This window comes from Myxocyprinus asiaticus, chromosome 38, assembly GCF_019703515.2.
Source record: "Myxocyprinus asiaticus isolate MX2 ecotype Aquarium Trade chromosome 38, UBuf_Myxa_2, whole genome shotgun sequence".
In the NCBI taxonomy this organism is placed as follows: Eukaryota; Metazoa; Chordata; class Actinopteri; order Cypriniformes; family Catostomidae; genus Myxocyprinus; species Myxocyprinus asiaticus.
In genome coordinates, this window is record NC_059381.1 from 24,197,011 (window position 1) to 24,218,961 (window position 21,951).

The window sequence follows — 21,951 nt, forward strand, 5'->3', positions numbered from 1 at the left end:
ACCAACCTTTTCTGTGTAAAGTTATAGCCAATTTTACAACTTCGTTGCCATGATGATGTAATGTCAACAAATCTTAAAACCCTAAAACGACTGGAAAAATGACAATTTAAACGTTACAGCTCAAATAATACATTCGTTGTATTATTTTTTTTATCCCCTTTTCTCCCAATTTGGAATGCCCAATTCCCACTACTTAGTAGGTCCTCATGGTGGTGCAGTTACTCACCTCAATCCGGGTGGCGGAGGACAAGTCTCAGTTGCCTCCGCTTCTGAGACTGTAAATCTGTGTATTTTATCACGTGGCTTGTCGTGCATGACACCGTGGAGACTCCGCAAGTGGAGGCTCATGCTACTCTCCGCGATCCACACACAACTTACCACACGCCACATTGAGAGCGAGAGCCACTAATCACGATCATGAGAAGGTTACTCCATGTGACTCTACCCTCCCTAGCAACCAGGTCAATTTGGTTGCTTTGGAGACCTGGTTGGAGTCACTGAGCACACCCTGGATTCGAACTCACAACTCCAGGGGTGGTAGTCAGTGTCAATACTCGCTGAGCTACCCAGGTCCCCAATACATGCGTTTTAACAGAAGAATTAATATGTGCTTTTATAAATTATTAAATTCACATTTCTGCCTTTAAACCCTCAAAAAATTGGCCCCATTCACTTCCATTGCCTCACTGTAACTTTCTTTCCATTGCCTCCTTTTTTTTCTTTTTTAAAGAAAAGGAAGGACAGGTCGAAATTATTTTTGTGGTAATCAATATTATGCCACAAATGCTGTCGACTGAGCTTAACTTGTAATGAACTCTGAATATTTCTTTTAAGTGGGGGTGAATAGATTTGCTATAAAGAATGATCAAAGTGTGCTCACATTGACTGATTCAATCACAATGGAGATTCATTTGTTTATAGAGTCCTAAGATTTAATAAAATGCCAAATGTGATTGAAATTGACAGGAAATGGTGCACCATTTTCTGAAGTGATTATTTTAAATGAGCATTAACTTAAGTCTTAAGTATAAGAGGGCACGAGAGGGCCACCAGAGGGCATCGTCTCTTCCTGTTGAATTTGTTTATAACCGGATGAGGGGAATCTGTGGGCGGCGCTGAGTTGGCGGGAAAAATCGAAAAGGCGGCTTCGCTGATGTGAATACGGAAGAGTGATTTTTCTCTGTTATTGGGAATGAGTCGTTTTTACAATGGCTCCAATCAGAATAAAACATATCGTCTCGTTTACATCACAGGTAAATCTCCGAGCGAATTATCCTGTTTGTAAGGTTATATAGCAATTAATACATTGTACATGATGGCATTACAGTCAAATTAATGGTAATATTTTAGAAACACTTTAAGATAACCAATAGTAAGTCACTAAGAAACATTATATAATGAATAAGAGTTAATGTAAATTTGAATAATGTTCTATATTAACTAATCTCTTTGTACCTGTGCTGTGACAATAGTTGAAAACATAAGAAGTTATGCCATTTCTGTTTAAATCTGCTTTATGTAATGCTTAACAGATTATTAGGTAATGTAATAATGTTTGTTAATGTGATGAATGGAAGTTATTATAGTGTCATCTATAATGTCCCTTTCTTATATGGTTGAATTGCAGGATAGTAAGAATGGTGTGGATAACCTGTGTGGTGATGGAGGTGGGAACAGCAGACCATGGTTATGTAATGCGCAGGACCGCAGTGGAGTACTCAGAGTGGAATTACAGATGGAGCGAGCATTTGTCATAGGATTCATTGATGTTGGTGGGTGTGTCCACATAATCATCTCAAGCTATGTTCTGTCATCAAACGTAAATCATTTTTCTATTGTGACATTGCATTTTCGCATATACTGAAACATTTGAGTGTCTCTTTTGATTTCCAAAAATATATGGTCTTTACAATTAAAGTTCATGGTCTTCCTGTTTCTGTTTGTAAAGGGAACTGTGGCTCTGCATTCATTCAGGTTGATGTTGGCCGCTCCTCCTGGCCGTTACACCATCCGTACGTCACACTGCTGCCCACTGCAACACTCATGAGTCCAGCTGACTCAAAAGAGGGTACTGGCCGCCAAACCGTGCGCATGTTCAAAAAAGGTATACATGCATGCAAATTCCTTGCCATTGCTTGCAACTTATATTCAGAATCGCACACAACTGTGTAAGACCAAACACTGATTAGTTAATGTCTTCAATGCATCTTTGTCCAGCTGATTTTCTCCCTCAGGCTGCTGAGGACAGCTGGGACAGACTGCGAGTCACCTGCACTCAGCCGTTCAATAAACGCTTGCAGTTTGGTCTGTCATTTCTGCGCATCCGCACCACAGAAGATCAGGCTGAAGAGGCAGCAGACAAACAGGAAGCAGTTGTTCCTCAAAATCTGGTGAGAAGTTTAATGAAGGATTCATCATATTGTTTCTTTGATTATAGATGATTGTGCTTAAAATTGTAATCTAATTAATTACATAGTAATATGCTGATTAATTAATCAAATGAATTGTATATATAAATATTAAGTGAGAAAGGCTCTCACATAATAATTAGATATATTATGATTACTGGTAAATAATTATAAATAGTTATATTTAAATAATTATAAATAAAATAATTCAGATATTTAAAATGCATTACATTATTGTGGCAGACCAGATGAGTTGATAAGACATTGATAAGACGTGGCTTTAGAAGGCAGTATATTGTTTATTTCCATATTATTGAACATAAGCCTATCATTGGCCTACAGTCCAAGACAGATGTATTATAAGGGCTTGTCTAAGGACACATTCAGTGTACACATCATGCCTCAGACGGACGCTTTTGGAGCGTCTCACTTTGGTTGTGTCGTGTCATAAACAGCATTTTTATGTTGCTGTGTCAAGTTAAAACTTAAGTTGAAACTTAAAATAACACTTCTCAAGATCCATGCCTTCGGAATTGCCTTCCATCAAGCTGTTTTTTTTTTTTAACGCAAGAATGCGTTCTCATCTTGTCGCTGGTGTCAAGCAATTCTAAGTGTGGTTTGTGATGGGGAGTCTACTCCAAAAGAGAGGATTCCCCGAGTCCAAATCGTCCCAGTATTGGAGTTGACTCTAATAAAAGAATCGATTCTTTTGTTCGACTCCGTAACTTTACGAACAGGACATTGTGATTGTCTCAAATCAATGAATTAGCGTTCTTAAGAACCAATCAAATCCCCTAAAAATACCTGTTGGTTGGTGGGACACTCATTCCTCATGTGCGTTTGAGTAAGAGATAATGTGTGTGCGTGCAAAAGAGAGAGAGGGTTTGTGACAATTTTAAAAACTTTTAGAAAAATGTTTTCCAAATTGGTCAAGTTTCTGTTTGACAATGAATTAAATAATTTATGACCCAGCATGTTTCTTGTTATTTTCCCTCTTAAAATTGGATATAAGCAGCAACTAGGGAATGACACTGTTACCGGTCATTTTGATGTAATGTCGCCGTGCGTATTTAAAAAAAAAAAAAAGAAGTATGCAATTCAATACGGCTTCAAAATTCATGTTTGAGTTATGAAAGTGTGTAATTTATGTTGTAGAACAAAACCACCATGTATCGTCAAGTAATGTTCACCACAGACCTTATTTTATACATAAAAACCCATAGAAAAATCCCAAGGGATCTCATCTTCCGGCCCTTTGGACTACAAGCTGAACAGCTTTATTGTTGTCTGTACAGCAATGCGTTGCCTATACAGCTGGAGTTTCACTTACTGCCCCCTGCTGAAAACATGTGGTACTTTAAACTTGAATTGCTCCGATGGTAGGAATATTCTATATTACGGTTCAGGGACATGATTAATTGCATACATTTTTTAACGCATTATTTTTATATAATTAATCACACTGAATTAACATGTTAAATTGACAGCCCTAGTTTAAAAACAAGCTGACGTGCAGTTATCTTGTTACAAATTAGTAATAAAAGATTAAAGTTAGCATTTAAACCACTTTCTTATACCAGATATGCCACTCTTATAATATACAGGGCAGGACTCAACAGTTATTGTTATTATTATTATTAATATTATAATTAATTTTGTCTGGCTAGTAGATTTTTACTTGCCCTACCAATATTTTCACTGACCCCACCTTACAAAAATTATAAAATTTGTATGGTACTTTTTTATATGTGATAAAAGAAATGTTTATTTTTCATTAAATTTAAAATGTTCTTTACAAAATGTGCAATAATATGATATGGAAGTCATAAATTCATAAACACACTTGCTGGAAAATGATGGCATATGGTGAGAAACATTGCTAACTTGTTATGCTTCCAAGACAATTACAAGTAATTCTTGCAATTTCAACAACCTTATCCATGTAATTCAGCTAGATAATGTCATCTTGGTGACAAGTTTAAATTGGCAGAATTGGCTCATGTTTAATAAATCATGAAAACCAAATGTTTTCATGGCACAAAAACACATGTACAAGATCAGTGAATATAAGATTTAGCAAGACAGGGCAAGTGACAGTTGAACTGGCCCAAAATTGTTGAGCCCTGCAGAGTAATAGAAACCTTTATGATTTTTTTATTTTTTATTACAGTGCACACCATACAAGATGACATCTGTGAGAGAGTGGCTCTCCAGCCCAGCTGTTCAAAACACATTTTTTGGACGAATCACAGGGTGAGTTTGAGTGTTTTATGCTTACACAATCCACACTTTTTGCATTACATTTTTTTTATTTGTGTTAACATGGTAGTCAGTTTCTCTGTATTCTGATAGAGATGGCTCCCCAAATGATGCCCAAACGAAGCCTGGGAGTTTAAGTTGGGCCGAGCGCATGGTCAAAGCTGCCCAGACTAGCAGTCGCTCCTTATCATCATCCCCATGCAGCACTGCATCTAGTACAACTCCTCACAGAGACAATAACATGAAAAGCCCACCAGGCAAGTTATTATTTGGCCACCACACAGACAAATCAGAGAAACAGAATGCTTACTGTAGATCATACAAATGTTGACAGTGCTTCTGTCTGTATGGATAGATTCTGGTGGACTTAGGATGTCCAGTGATATTGTAAGGACCGCTCAGGAGCAGAGGAGGAAGTCAAAGGCACGGTATGCACTGCCCTGGACAAAAATGACCAGTCAGAGAAGAAGAACCAAAGTGTCGGGTTCTTCAGACTTTTGTTAGATGTTGACCTCCAAAAAAGCAATTAATGTTAAATTATGTAATGTTTCTCTGGATAATCATTTGCACATTGCACAGTTAGTTAAGTTGTAATTCCAGTATATATTAAATAATAATTAAATTTACAGTGGCCCCAGAATGTATTTGGACACTTAAGCCACAGTTAATTCGTATGAATTGCATTGCATTAGATAACTAAATATAAAGTGGCTTGACACTCTCTCAGAACTAACTTCACTTTTCATAGCCATTTTTGCAATTACTTTTAACTGGTCCTAAAGTAATTGTCAGAGGATGTTTGAAAGCTGCAGACATGTTCCACTTAGTTTGATGCCCAGAAAGTATCCAAATATGTTTTGTCTCAATTTTGAACAGTAGAGCTATTGCTTTATCATTTAAAACCAAATAAACTTCTTTTTGTGAAATGTTGCGCTTGAAAAGTCTGCTTGTGTTCTTTTTCATTAAGATAAATGCCACTTGATTTGATACTTCGTCTAATGCAATGACACTCAGACATTTTTAAGTGTAGCTTAAATGTCCAAATACTTCTTGGGGGCTACTGACTGTATCAGTCTCATCACTATATGGTGGTCATGCAGCCAGAGCCTTGTAAACCATGGCACCACATTGAAGAGGTCCAGAGCTGCAGCTTCCACAGATGAACCCATAACAACATCCAAAGGTGTCAGAACAGAGAAACAAGCCAGCAGACTTGATCAGAGCCCGGTGGACCTACAGGAATCCACCTGCCATGCTCCACAGAGCTCTACTGAGCCATTATCTCCTGAGACGCTATGTCCTCTTTGTGGAGGTAATTTATTGTGCATGCAAATTTGGTAACTGATATCATGACTTAAGCAGTAGACTGTAGACTGTATCACTATGCTCTGCATCTCTTTTAAACATATTTGTTTATTTTTCTCATGCTTTCTTTCCATGCAGTATCCTTCAGTCCTGATTACCTGCCTCTCCATGCCGCCACCTGCCTAGATTCTGATCCAGTTGAACTCTCGGGGGTCATGAGCTCACGGCACTCTTTTCCTGTTTTTGACTCTGGCGCAGATGAGCTTCTGGTTTCATGTCCTCTTTGCTCCAACAGATTCCCTCCAGACCGCATTCAGCAGCACGCCAGCACCTGCGGTGACACAGTAGAGCCAAGTATCATATGGATAAACTGAGTGAAAAGCACTGCGGTCACATTATGTCCATTATCTTGGAAGATCTTTAAAAAAAAAAAAGGCAAAATGCAAATTATAATAAGGTTTTCTCTAAGATTCCGAGGCATTGGACAAAGTGAACTGCCTGTCAATAAACAGTGTATGCCCTATTAACAATTGAAACTTGGAGAACATGTATGCTTGGCGTAAAAGACTGTATTTGTTTTTGTTTTTTTAATTTGGTTATTATGTTTATACTATGTCATTAAGGCAGTCTGATGTATCAAATATGTTATTGGTTAACATGTTTGGACTGTAAATATGCATGATGTCATTCCTGTCGTTCATTCTCTTAGAGTTCCTATTAAAAATGGATCTTAAACATTTTTTTTTTGTTGTGTTATCTTGTTAACCTGTTTTAAAATCGCCATAGGAGCTGGCATGATGTTAAAAGCAAAGAAACCATTCACTCTCTTTGTGGTGTCAACTAGAATGTTCAAAGAAACCATTGTAATTTTTTTCAGAAATGTTCTCACAATTGAAAAAAAGGCAGAGGCTGTTTGCACTAAGGGTAAATAGCAACAAAAAGCATCTTTGCTATTTGCACCCCGGTGGGACAAAACTTGGATATAAAATTTTAATAGCTACTAGCGACTAAGTGCAAATAGTGTTAGATACTATTTGCACTCCTAATTAAACACTAACATACAGAATAGGGGCATAATTGGAGTGTGTTTGTTTATTTAGTCCCACAGACACCCTACATGAACCCCTAAATCTTACATTCCCTTACAAAAATGAACCATGGTTTTACTACAGTAACCATTGTATCACCATGGTATTTTGTAGTAAAATCATAGTAACCAGGAAAGTATACATGGATACAAAAAAGCACATACACCATCTCAAAACACTACACCATTGCAGTGACAGGCGCAGTGTGACTTCAATGTGTTTCCACCAGACTATTTGCGTGCAAATAGCCAAGCTATGTGGCAGGTGCTATTTACACCTAGTGAAAACAGTCACTCTAATGAAGACAATATGTGATTTGCTCCATCATTTTGAGTCACTTTTACCCAGAAACACTTTAGTGCATAAAACATATGTATTTCTGGGTTAAAGTGACTCAAAGTGATGGAGCCAGTCACTTATAATTAAAGTTTAAAAACACTTTTCTCTGGTTCCAAAGCTACTAGAGGGTGAGTTTGTGCAACAAAAAAAAATGGGTATGTTTACAGAGGTTTTGAAAGGAGGATGTGTACTGATAGAGGGAGTGGAAAATGAGGAGTCCTTAGTGAGCACTAATGACATGCAACATAGTGTTACAGTTGCGAATTTAATTGGTTGTGTCCATTGGGAAATGATACCTGTTGTTTGCTTTGTTCAGAATTTAATCATTCAGGCGTGTTGACTCACATAAGCACTCACTTCAGATTCACGGCATCAGAGCCTCACAAAACATTTGTTACTGACTGACTTGTGAAGCTGCTTGAAGACGTCTGTTTGATATTTGTATATGCAGTTGACATGTGAGACAGTAATCTACTGATTAAGTACCACTGTAATAAATATATATATTTTTCGGATCATTTCAAGATGGAAAACCTCACGGTAAGAAATATATATTGTTCATTATGAGAAAATGTGAATTTGTTCTGAATTTATATACTAAAATCTCTAGAACTTGTAGATTTCCTAAAGGATCAGTGATAGAATTGAGTGCTTTGACATGAATTAAGTTTAAATTATTACTTTCCTCCTCATCTGCTGTACTTTTTTCTTGCCACAGTCCCCTTTGTCTTGTTTACTGAGGGAGTTGAAAGGCACTATTTATAAAGCAGCTTTGGAAAGACATAAATTGTGACTGCTTAAATGTAATGTTTTAAAGCACTTTATGTTTGTAATATATGTTGGGTTTATTAATTAATATAAAATCTTACATATTGTATGTGTGTATTGTAAGTCTGTGTATATAATAATTTAATCATTTTATCTTAAATACAGTGTCTTCTAAACAGTCTTTAGACATTAAAGGGCAGTGGAACATAATTAACAACAGTCTATGATATGGGTTATTGACTTTATTCAAATGAGTCTAGCCCCTTAATTTAACAGGATATCTCATTTCTCTTTAATGGCTTTGTAAGAGTTATAATTTATTCTCTCTTTTGTATAGCCTGACCAATGGCGCGAGATAGTGAACAAGAAGTTACGCTTCCCCACGGAGCTCCTTGATGCCATCCGAGAGGGGAACATGCACATGGTCACTGCCCTGCTGAAGACGGGTGATGGCATCATCCGTCAGCTGGACGACTCTGAGGACCGGCAATGGAGAGAAGCGCTCAACCTTTCTATCAGGCTGGGCAATGAGGACACAATGGACACCCTTCTTCAAGGCATCAAGTTTGACTTCCGGCAGATTCATGAAGCTCTTCTGGTGGCCGTGGATACCAACCAACCTCGTGTGGTCAAACGCCTCCTGGATCGACTGGATCAAGAGAAGGGGAACAAGATGGATGTGCGCTCTTTCTCTCAGGCCATTTTTGACCACTCCATTGATGATTCGCATTTTGCCCCTGGAGTGACACCATTGACACTGGCCTGTCAGAAGGATCTATATGACATTGTGACAATGCTCTCTCAGAAAGGTCACGTCATTCCATGGCCACACAAAATGTCATGTGCGTGCCTGGAGTGCAGGAATGGGCGCCAATACGACTTGCTGAAGTTCTCCTTGTCACGAATCAATACATACCGAGGCATTGCCAGCCGTGCTTACCTGTCCATCACTGCAGAAGATGCCATGCTCAGTGCCTTCCGACTAAGCCGGGATCTTCGCAAGCTTTCTAAGAAGGAACCTGAATTTAAGGTTGAATGAAGCAGGATTCTAGATTCTCCAGATGTGCATATGCTGTTTAACTGATTGACATGAGGTTACATGGTAGTTTTCATATCGCTACACCTTGTGGTTGATGACCCTTGATCCCAAGAGGATGATTCTAATAATACTATAATATAATATATAATGATAAGACATAATAATTCTGTAAACTCTGGTTTGATTACAATTTTGTCATATTTGTCACAATCATTGCCATTGCCTCAAACAGCCTCAGTATATTGGCCTTGAGGAATTGTGCCAGGAGTTTGCCGTGGAGCTGCTTGGAATGTGCCGGAACCAGAGTGAGGTCACCACCATCCTAAACAGCTGTGGTAGAAATGATGAGGACAGCGAGGACGAGCTGGACCAGCAGGCATTTGAGGAGGGCATTCCAAACCTGGCTCGCTTGCGGCTTGCTGTCAACCTCAACCAAAAACAGGTAAAATCCCAAGAGTTAACCCCATAGAATGGCTCCTTGCTTTTCCTTAAAAACTATCCATTTCAATCAAATCTAACCATGACCTTGCCTTGTTTGTCCTGAATGGTATCGCGGTGGGATTATAGACTTAGCAAGTGGCGCCAGTGCCCTGGGGCATCAGACTGCCAGGGGGTTCCAAAGCTTCAAGCCATGTGGCTGCTAAAGGAAACTTAATACCAGAGCCCTTGGTGCAAACAGTTTGAGCTGACCAATAGGGTACCCAGGGTCCCTCGTCTGATGTTAGTCTACCAAAATAAGCATTTTTTAATTTTTATTTTTGTTGCCAAATATCCCTTGATGATCCGGCCCTGAATAGTCTATGGTATCATATTATAATATTAATTATGCATGCATTTGGTTCACAGTTGATCTAATTTGGAAAATGTATCTCATTTGTACTTGTATTTTGCATGTATTTGTAGTTTGTAGCCCACCCGATCTGCCAGCAAGTGCTCTCCTCCATCTGGTGTGGAAATCTGTCAGGCTGGAGGGGCAGCCGAACAGTCTGGAAGCTCCTGGTGTCTTTGGGGATTTTCTTGACCATGCCCCTCCTCTGCCTTATCTATTGGATTGCACCAAAATCAAAGGTGGGCGATCCAAATGTCTTCATTAGACTTTTTGCTTAAATATTTGTATGCTTAGTTTACTGAGTTATCCCTAAGCAATTATACTATATCTAGTTGACACATATTTTTGCCATTTCTTTTCCCAGTTGGGAAAGACTCTGAAGATTCCAGTGATTAAATTTCTTCTCCATTCTGCCTCATATATGTGGTTTCTCATCACACTACTGGGGGAGTCCATTGCCATGGAGATGCACCGGGAGGAGTTTGCCTCTCGTGAGCAGAACATCCTGCACAATTCCTTCCACATGATTTGGGTGGTTGGTAGGTCCCAGTAATCGTATTTTCCTAAAATCAATGGTAGGCCTTAAGGCCTGTCACAATTATTAAATAATCTGATCATGGTTATTTTATCTAACGTGATTATTGTGCACTTTAAATTAGTCACATTTTACTGAACGACGTGTTTGAGTGTCTCATTCAATTGAGCTCCAACCGTCTCACTGAAGGGCAGTCACACTAGACTTTTAGCATGCAAATTTTTTCGTACAAAGCAACAGACCAGGACATAGGGTGTTTTCCAAATGGCATTTCTGCGCCCTTGAAGGGTATTTGGAGAAGGGGATGCCACTCGAAGGATTGTTCCAAACAAAAGAAAAAGTAAATTTTTTCACAAAGGGCCCCTTTACAAAACTTTTAGTGAAGGGTACATTCAAACTGTAATGCCACGCTCTCTTCAGAGTGCCCACATCAAGAACTTTGTCCTTTGGAGTGGGTAGGGCATAGAGATGACCACTTTCGAATGGAATTCGCCCATAATGTCACATGGGAGGACTTCTGGTGAAAGTAAATAATACATCACAATATATATATATATATATATATATATATATATATATATATATATATATATATATATACACTACCGGTCAAAAGTTTTGAAACACTTGACTGAAATGTTTCTCGTGATCTTAAAAATCTTTTGATCTGAAGGCGTATGCTTAAATAATTTAAATTAGTTTTGTAGACAAAAATATAATTGTGCCACCATATTAATTTATTTAATTATTGAACTAATATTTAATAATAAAAAAAAAACATTTTGAAATTGATTACTTGGACCAAATAATAAAGAAAAACAGCCAATAAGTGCCCAGCATATAGATGGGAACTCCTTCAATACTGTTTAAAAAGCATCCCAGGGTGATACCTCAAGAAGTTGGTTGAGAAAATGTCAAGAGTACATGTTTGCAAAATCTAGGCAAAAGGTGACTACTTTGAAGATGCTAAAATATAACACAGTTTTGATTTATTTTGGATTTTGTTTAGTCACAACATAATTCCCATAGTTCCATTTATGTTATTCCATAGTTTTGATGATTTTACTATTATTCTAAAATGTGAAAAAAAAAATTATAATAAAGAATGAGTAAGTGTTTAAAAATGTTTGACCGGTAGTATATTTTATATATATATATATATATATATATATATATATATATATATAAGTGGTGGAGTTTTGGCAATTCAGGGCAAGACAATCATACTTTGAGTTGGGGGACAAGGCAGGGAAACCTCTGGCTAGATATATAAAACAGAGAGTCTTTTTCTACCATTCCCTCAGTGAAATCTGCTGGTGGTGAAATATTTACCTCAGCCATTGATTTTAATAATACTTTTAAAGAATTATATCTTGATCTCTATAGTTCCACATCTTCGTCTACTGATGAAGATATTAGAAACTTTGTGGAACCATTAGAACTCCCTAAACTGACGACTGAGCAAAAACATTCTCTTGATTCTGAGATAACCTTGGAGGAGCTTGGTGAGGTAATTAAGGCCTTGCCTACAGGCAAGACTCCGGGGCCAGATTTTGCTGATGAATGTTTTAGATCTTATGCTACAGAACTGGCTTAAGTTTATACATAATCATTAAGGAATGGAAAGCTTCTGCCAACCATGACACAAGCCCGGATCAGTCTGATTCTTAAAAAGGACAAAGATCCAAGTGAGTGTAAGAGTTAGTGTCCAATTTCCCTGATCCAGCTAGATGTTAAAATATTGTCAAAAATTTTGGCTAAACAATTAAGTAAAGTTATGACATCTCTTATACATATAGATCAGGTGGGTTTTATTCGGGGCCGTAGCTCTTCTGATAACATTAGGCATTTCATCAATATCATGTGGTCAGTGGCGAATGATCAGACTCTGGTCGCTGCCATCTCACTTGACGCCAAAAAGGCGTTTGATGTTGGTAGAATGGGATTGTCTTTTAAGATTTTGGAAATGTATGGGTTCGAGAATACTTTTATTGGATTGATTAAGTTACTTTATAGACACCTGGTAGCGGCGGTACAAACAAATGGATTAATTTCAGATTATTTTACTCTGGATAGTGGCACCCGGCAGGGTTGCTTTCTTTCCCCCTTATTGTTCTGTCTTGCCCTGGAACCATTAGCAGCCGCGATAAGAAGGGAGGATGATTTTCCAGGGGTGATGGCGGGAGGTATGTCACATAAGCTTTTGCTTTACACAGATGATATTTTGTTATTCATCTCTGACCCTACTGGATGTATGCCTTGCCTCCACAGAATTATTAATTCCTTTTCTAAGTTCGTGGGATACAGAGTTAATTGGTCTCAATCTGAAGCTTTGGCTCTGACAGTGTACTGCCCAGTAACGGATTTTCAGCCGGGCGCCTTCCAGTGGCCCAAACAGGGCATTAAGTATTTGGGTATTTTATTCCCAGCAAATTTGTGTGATTTAGTTAGTGTTAATTTTGACCCTTTAATTAAAAAGTTTTCGAGCGATGTGGGCAGGTGGGCTTCATTACATTTATCTATGATTGGGAAGGTTAATGTTATCAAAATGAATTGTATTCCAAAATTCAACTACCTGCTACAATCTCTCCCTGTAGATGTCCCCCTCTCTTATTTCAAGCAATTTGATAGCATAGCAAAGTCCTTCATTTGGAATGGTAAACATCCCAGACTACATTTCTGTAAGTTGCACAGGCCGACTGACAAAGGTGGACTAGGCCTACCCAAGATTTTGTTTTATTATTATCCATTCGGTCTCAGACATTTGGCTCATTGGTCGCTTCCACCTGAGAGAGCCCCTTCCTGGTTTTGTATTGAACAGGAAGTTCTTGCCCCTATTTCGCCATTGCAAAGCCTTTCTATCAAACTAAACGGAGAAGTTAAGTTACACCCCGTTATCTCGCATTTGCACGCGGTATGCAAGATAGAGAAACAGCATGCCGGTTTTGTTTGCACTTTCTTTATCTTTATGGCTTTTCTGCAGTTTATTATCGTTCAGTAACACGCTGATATAATGATTGATGTATGTCCTCACAAAATCATACACACTCTCCTCAAAATCCCAACACCATAACGAAAGAATGAATGGATGTACATCGTAACAACAGCCGCGTTTACATGACAAAGGAAGTAATGCCCATATTTCGTGCTAAGCATCACGGGATGTAGAAAAAAGGTGGATACCAATCTGGAAAGACCTTCACTTTTGGAAAGCAGTATACGTCCATTAAGAGAAAGATCCCTTAACAGCCAACTATCAAATCTCTTCAAAGTTTTTTCCATTATTGGTCCATTGTTCATCCTAGCTCTGTCTGTTTGGCCCTTACAAATCTTTATGCCTAAATATGTTACCACATGTTTTACTTGGATACCTGCAATTTATAAAACATTACTCTGTGTATCTTTTATAGGGAATAACTCTCATATTCACATTCAACCCTGATACCGAAGAGAATATTTTCAAACACTCTAGTGCCTTTAATCTTAGTACGTCTTTGCATGAGCTTGAGTTTCCGGTCTGCTGTGTTCGGATGCGTTTGAATGGGAGTGAATGTAGTACGAAGTGTAGTCAGTGTGACTGCCCTTCCTGAAGAGCGCGTGAAGATGAACCTCTTCATTACTAGGCTTAAAGTGCTGTGATGCACGCGCCAAACTCTCGCGAAAATACAGATGAGGATTTTAATGAAAACAAAGCGTTTCACTTTAATTTAACGGTCATGTTATGGCAAATTTTATTTGTCATTTTAGGTTCATACACACAGTGTTAATGACATGCAGTGACACAGAGGAGCCCGAGATGATAGAATGAAGAAACACAGAATCTCAAAGATCTTTCTTCATGTGAAATAAGGTCCTGTGAGTTTAATCGGAGAGCCTTAAGTAACGTGTGAAAGTGAAGAATTTTTGGAAAACAACAACAGTGACTAAAGTGGACTAAAATAGAACAGATATTTTATGTATTTAAAATATATATTTTAATGTCATTCATAAGTTTTTAAACCCTTAAAGGAAATCATGAATAAGTTATATATGAATAAACAATGCATGCACACATTCATGACAAAAGCATGATCATTTGTATGGCAATTAATCATCATAATCGTGGAAACCATAAAACAGGCAATTAATCGTCATAATCGCAATTATTTGTTTGACAATTAATCGTCAGCCAAATGTCATAATCGTGACAGCCCTAATCAATGGACACCTTTGTATGTGGAACACGGAAGTAAGCTACAGTGGGATTAACTTCTTCTATAGTGATGAATGGGAAACCACAGCATTTCTATTTGCACCAACAGCAAAAGATAAATCCACTATTACATTTCCACAACTTCCAAAAATAGAAAAAGAAATAGAGATAGATTATGGAAGACAGAAGAGAGAAAGATGGCAAATTAATTGTCTCTGCAGTTGTATTTTTTATTTATTTATTTTATTAATGCCAGGGTAGTTAAATACAAAGAATTATGATGAGGTATGCATTTACATTAAATAATTAAAAGATATTCAATATAAAAAGTATGCTTGATTTACACTGCTAAATAAGGTGGAAACGCATCATCACATGCAGTGAAATGCCAAAGATTCACATCATTTTTATTCACAGATATCCAAAAACCACAGAATATGTGAAAGTGTTATGATAAATACAACTGCAGCAAAACCATGGATTCATTTTGTGATAAGATCTACAGATAATATTTGAGCTAATATTACAGATTTCACAGCTAAGATGATTATAAACAAAAACATTTGAATTATTAACTACAATGGAGTATCATTATCTGCAGGATTTTTCTGGTTCGAGTGTAAGGAGGTTTGGATTGAGGGCTTGAGGACTTACTTCCTGGACTGGTGGAACTGTCTGGATGTGATGGTACTTAGTATGTACCTGGCTTCATTCGCCCTGAGAGTGGTCATCATGCTCAAGAGCTATCTCGTGTGCCAGGAACCTGTGTGCCAGGACGAGTGTATATACTTCACCAAAACCTGTGCGAGAACAACTAATCAGACATACAAATTCACTGCCCATGTCTAAGCATCACTTAGCCATAGCCTCACCCTTCTCACCACAATATGGCACATCTTCTAAACATCAACTGTTTTTCTCCATGCAGCGCGTGAAGACTGGCATCAGGAGGATCCCCAGCTCATTGCTGAGGTGCTGTTTGCAGTGACTAGCATGCTGAGTTTCACTCGCTTGGCCTACATCCTGCCAGCGCACGAGTCTCTCGGTACCCTGCAGATCTCCATTGGGAAGATGATTGATGACATGATGAGGTATTCAGTACAGTTTCAATAGTCAACATGTTGATTAAAAAGATTAAACGAAATGTTCACCCAAATATGAAAATTCTGTCATTACTGACTCACCTTAATGTTGCTCCAAACCTGTTTGACTTTCTTCCGTGAAACACAGAAGGTTACATTTGTAAAAAGTCTTTGCATTTTATTTGCCATAATGTAAGTGAATAGTGACAAGGACAAAAAACAACATAAAACCACAGTAAAAGTAATTGATACGACTTATGCACTGTATTCCAAATCTTCTGAGTGATACAAACACTTTGTATGTCCAGCAGAACAAAATTTAAGTTGTTACTCTTTATCAAATCAAATAATTAATAAAGTGTGTCAAATATGGCAGCTACGCCAGTAAACCATATTGGTTCTCATTGTGTCTCATGACCAGACTTCATGTCGCACATTGGGTGATGACCAATGAGGTTTGATGTCATTGACATTCTTTCATGAATTACAATTTAATAGTATATTGTAGTTCATTCTTGCATTTTACCTCAGTAGTATGTTGGTATTTCCTCTCCAGATTCATGTTCATTTTGGTGATCATTGGAACAGCCTTCCTGTGTGGCATCAACAATACTTATGTCCCATATGTGATCTCTCCTCATCTTGGAAGGTATTTTGTGCTTTATCTATTTAGAAAAATCTGCAAAGTATATCTTAATGACTGAGCTGAAGTTTACATTTTATTGTTAAAAATGAAGGATCAGTGCCACATCCTTTCAACAATTATCCTCAAAACCTCACATTTACAGATTAAATGAGACCTTTCGGTTCCTCTTCTGGACCATGTTTGGTGTTGCTGAGCAGACCTATGTGGACATGGAAGAGTTTGCTTTGGCTGAGCTTGTTGGCAGAATCCTCTATGGCATCTATACTCTGCTCATTGTCATTGTCCTTCTAAACATGCTCATTGCCATGATCACCAACTCTTTCCAGAAAATTGAGGTAAGCTTGATAGGTTTCGAAAGTTTAATTTGTCCCTTGCTTGAAATAAAACACCTGTTCTGTCTATAAGTGACTAACCTTGATGTAAACCTAATGGAGAGTTTTTGATTATTCATTTACATTTTCCTTTTCTGTAGGATGATGCTGATGTAGAGTGGAAGTTTGCCCGTTCTAAGCTCTATCTGAGTTACTTTAGAGAAGGACTGACAATGCCTGTCCCCTTCAACATCATGCCCTCTCCAAAGGCCCTTTTCTACCTTTTACGGTTGCTTATTTTCAGCTATTTTACATCCTGTAGTCCTCAGCTTATTTTAACCAAATTCTAAAAGAGAAAAGTGTAATTTGTAGAACAACAGGGATTCTGATTCTAGAGTTTTTCTTTATATTTTAGAGGAATTTTCAGAAGGATCTGTTGCTGCTGCCTCAACTGTAACTCGGCTCCAGACTACCCTCCAATTGCATCTCTGGTATGCTTCTTTTTCATAACAAACTTAACTGATCTTCACACTTTTAAGATGTTTCACTCTACAAAATTTTGTGTGTACTCACACACTTGTGATGTTTTTCAATGAGAATTTATTATAAATTACAACATCTTTGACAAAACCCATCACTAAGTGTCCTATAACTGTTTAAAATTTGACTTTGAAGGATGATGGTGCATTTGGTGAGAGCCGGGTTCCCTACAAGCAGCAGGTCATCCGGGCCCTTGTTCAGCGCTATATTGAATCTGCAAGGAGAGAGTTTGAGGAGACAAAACGCAAAGGTATGACTGAAAGGGAGTGACTGTTTTCACTGGGTGTAAATAGCTGCAATTTGTACCCTGATAGTCAGGTACAACAAGACAAAGCTATGATAAAGCACCAAAGCTAAAAAAAATAAATAAAAAAAAGATAATTATTTCTATATAATTGTTTTATTTCAAAATTATATTATACGATATAATGCATATATACTGTATATATACTGTATACAGTACTGTGCAAAATGTTGCACAGTGAGGATTTCTTTAAAAATAATACCATAAATAGTTTTCATTTATCAATTAATGTCATAAAAAGTCCAGTAAACATAAAAAAAAAGCTAAATCAATATTCGGTGTGACCACCTTTGCCTTCAAAACTGCACCAATTCTCCTAGGTACACCTGGACACAGTTTTTCTTGGTTGTTGGCAGATAGGATTTTCCAAGCTTCTTGGAGAATTCGTTACAGTTCGTCTATCTGTTTAGGCTGTCTAAATTGCTTCTGTCTCTTCATGTAATCCCAGACAGACTCGATGTTCAGTGGGGGGCTCTGTGGGGACCATGCCATCTGTTGTAGGGCTCCTGTTCTTCTAGTCTATTCTATTTGCAAAAGGAATATTTGGCAGTCTAACATTTATATTTCCTATTGACACAGTAAAGCTGAAGATATAAATAACCATCTTAAGACAAAAGTTTTTGTGAAACATCTTATGTGCCTAAGACTTTTACACAGTACTGTATATATACACTACATGGCCAAAGGTTTGTGGATACCATATGTGCTTGATGAACATTTGATTTCAAAACCTTAGGCATCAGTTTCCACCTTTGCTGTAATAACAGCTTCCACTCTTTTGGGAAGGCTTTCCACTATACTGTATGTAGTAACATGGCTGCAGGGATTTGCTCTCATTCAGACACAAGGCTATCAGTGAGGTCAGGAACTGATGTTGGTCAATGGGGCCTGACTTACAGTTGCTGTTCCAGTTCACCCCAAAAGTGATCAGTGGGGTTCAGGTCTGGGCTTTGTGCAGGCCAGTCAATTTCTTCCACGCCAGACACAGTAAACCATTTCTTTATGGACCTCACTTTGTTTACAGGGGCATTGTCATGTTGGAACAGAAAAGGGCTATCCCCAAACAGTTGCCACAAATTTGGAAGCACACAAAGCCCAAGTCATTACATAAAGAAACATTAAGATTTTTCTTTACTGGATTTAATGGAGTAACCAAATTCGTTAATTAGAAGGGGGTGTCCACAAACTTTTGGCCATATAGTGTGTGTGTGTGTGTGTGTGTGTGTGTGTGTGTGTGTATATATATATATATATATATATATATATATATATATATATATATATATATATAAAACAGACAAAGTGCAAATAGTGTGTTAGTATTTACACTGGGGTGAATTTGCTTGAAGAGGTGTTTCTATCTTGCTCATTAATAATGAATTTGAAACTTTTTATTAGGCTGTATGTTAAGCTATACTTTTACACTATGTCATACAAAAAGATTGGCATTGATATAGTACACACGATACAGAATAGTATGGCTGCACAATTAATTAAAAAATAATCAAGAGTATAAAAGTGTCAGTTACAGTATTAGTTTTATGTTTCCATTGCATCAGAATTTACTATTTACAGTGCTTTTTGCAAAGGTTGCTTGCATTAAATGTATTTACTCAAAATAGGAGTTTTTCATGCTGATAAGAGGGCCAATATTAAGTTGACCATTTAGGCACTGTCTTTTATGTATAAAACAGCAATCAATTATTTCCAGAACTCAGATCTTAGCTTGATGGAAACTGAGCTTTCATAAAGAATATGGCATGCAATTGCTATACAAGATAAGTAATGTAAATTACATTAATCAAAATTAATCACAAATACAATATCAAGAAAAATAATTGACCATTATGCTTTTTGTCATAATTGTGCAGCTTTACAATATAGAATAGAACACATTTCTAAACAGCATGCATTAGCAGTGAAAATACTGACATTATCTGGAAATGTTTTCCTGTAGATGTTGGGAACAGGATCACAGAGCTGAGTAAAGTGGTTGCCCGATTACACGCTGAAATGAAGCAGCTCCACACTACCATGCTGGACAGCTCAGATGACCCCAAAGCAGATCCATCAGGAGGCTCTTCTTTCCTGGGGAAGTACATCCTTGGAGCCAAAAACAACTTTCGGGGCTTCAACAGCAATGAGAGAAAGACTTCACCTCCACCAGTTCACCATGTAGAGCCACAGGCTGATAAGGAGGACACTGGTGAAGGTCGAGACACTGTGGAAGAGAGAAATGGAGAGGATGTGGACATGCAAGATTCACCAGCTAGTGACATAGAAGCAGATAGGAAGTCAAATGAAGAGCCAATCAGTGTAAGAGAGAAAGATGATGGTGCAGAGGGAGACGGAGTTGACACGGATGAGACCAACGGGAGAGAAGAGGGAAGAAATGGGGGGGATTTGGAATTGAGTAATGGTGGAGTCATTGAGATTAGTGTGGAGGAGGAAGCTGAAACAAATACAGATAGTGATTCACAAACAGTCATAGAAATAGAGTCCAACATAGACACTGAAGTAAGTGGAAAAAGTGAAGAGCAGACAATGATGGAGAGAGATATTAAAGAGGAATTAAGTACAGATGAAGGTGATTCATGGGAAAATGTACGAGACGAGATAAAAGAAAATGCAGAGGCCTGTGAAAATAATGTAAGTACAGAATATTTAAAGGAAAGATCAGATGAGGATGTAATTAAAATAGTCACCGAGGGAAATGCAAGTGAGGACAATAAAACTGAACTGAAAAAGAGAAGCTTGGTGAGTTTCATGGCAAAGAGGATAGAGGAAAGGATAGAGAGGACAGGCCTAAAGGAAATTAATTTCAGTTTTAGTGGAAAGCAAGTATCATCTCCGACCGGCAGCGATGACTCCCAGGACACTGGTTTTGGGTCTCAGGAATTTGATCTTGGAGCTAACAGCTCTTTAAAGACTGGGATAAGTTTTCCAAGACAAGCTAGCTTATGAAAACAAGCACAAAACATTTTTTGTGTGTGTGTGTGTGTGTGTTTTAAGACAATGCATTTGAGAGAGAAACAGTGCTTTGAGAGATGCAATATGGCTGTTTGGTCTTCTAAAATGTTACAATTATTAAGAAATGTCATGCTTTTTCAACTGTTTAAATAGTCAACACTCAAAACGATGCACAGATTGACCATTTTTAAATGCAGTTAAATCACTTGCAATCACAAGTGTGCTTTGAGAACGCATTGGCTGTTGCCTTAGTGAAATGACTTTACTGCGATATCAATTTAGTTATTGAAACACTTGGACACATTTTCCCACGATTAACAAAACCGCAGAGAACTGGATACGTAAATGCTGAGATGGTTACAGAATCCATGCAACTAGAGTAATAACCCCAGAGACCATGTGCACAAGTTACAGCTTGTTTAACACCTGCTGCTCCTGTAAGGCCTCTAGGTCAATTAACTCATCACCTGCAGACTTAAACACTCCCTACCTTTACTGGAATATCACACCTGTTCCCATAACAATAATCATATATGACCAGTGACTTAGAGATGGTGATACTGGTTATATTGCATTAGTCATTATGTGTAGAACACTAAACCATAATGCTCAAAATAATTATTTGTTTTGAGTAGGGAAAAATTTTATCATACAAATTAGTTCAAATAAATTAACCTTGATGTCCATTCATTACTTTCTCTTTATTTTAAGTTCACGCATATAACACATTTCAAGATACCTGAATTGTTTCATTGTTTTTAGTTTAATGAACTTGTCTCTTTAAATTTACAGGAACTTAATTTTAACTGAAACTGGGAGAGTAAATGTTAAAATCAATTGTTAAACAATGTGTCTTTGTGCAAGATGAATGTGAAGGGGTAGATTTGTTAGTGTTTGTTTTGTTATTTTAGAAGAGTATATTTTATAGTAAAGTTTTCAGGGGTTACCATTATGGTTAATAGTAGACCTTGAGCTTAGGTTGAGGATAGGTACAATTAAAAATTGTTCTATAGTATAAGTCTATTGCTTTACTTTAGCATCCATTCTGGATGCTAGCATTCACTGTACTAGCTACTTGGGTTCCCTCTACTTTAAGCATTAAAATGGAGTTTACATGCCAAAGAGTTACATTTAATTCAAAAAAGGTAAGTGCTGTTAAAATGTACAAGTTGTCTTAATATTTGAAGAGCAATTAACATGCATGTGTAGTACAAAAAACAATTTTGAAAGTTCTATTGACAAACTTGTGAATTTATTTTTTTAATTGCCTCATTTTTTAGTTCTGCTAATTTATTAGGGTTAACAGTGTATTAATAAATGAATGCTAGTTAAATAT

At 37.5% G+C, this 21,951-nt stretch overlaps 1 protein-coding gene across 1 annotated transcript; it reads left to right on the forward strand.

Annotated features, from left to right (window-relative positions):
• Positions 1-1,127: 1,127 nt before the first annotated feature.
• On the forward strand, positions 1,128-20,609 carry LOC127428585 (short transient receptor potential channel 2-like). The gene is made up of 22 exons (XM_051677009.1): positions 1,128-1,253; positions 1,628-1,772; positions 1,949-2,104; positions 2,218-2,390; positions 4,579-4,661; positions 4,761-4,924; positions 5,023-5,095; positions 5,768-5,979; positions 6,111-6,340; positions 7,925-7,939; positions 8,505-9,197; positions 9,439-9,648; positions 10,110-10,274; positions 10,400-10,574; positions 15,364-15,564; positions 15,691-15,853; positions 16,401-16,493; positions 16,633-16,825; positions 16,963-17,090; positions 17,217-17,292; positions 17,477-17,591; positions 19,603-20,609. The coding sequence occupies exons 1-22, from the start codon at positions 1,209-1,211 to the stop codon at positions 20,607-20,609; spliced, it is 4,515 nt and encodes a 1,504-aa protein (XP_051532969.1). The 5' UTR covers positions 1,128-1,208.
• The last annotated feature ends 1,342 nt before the right edge of the window (positions 20,610-21,951 follow it).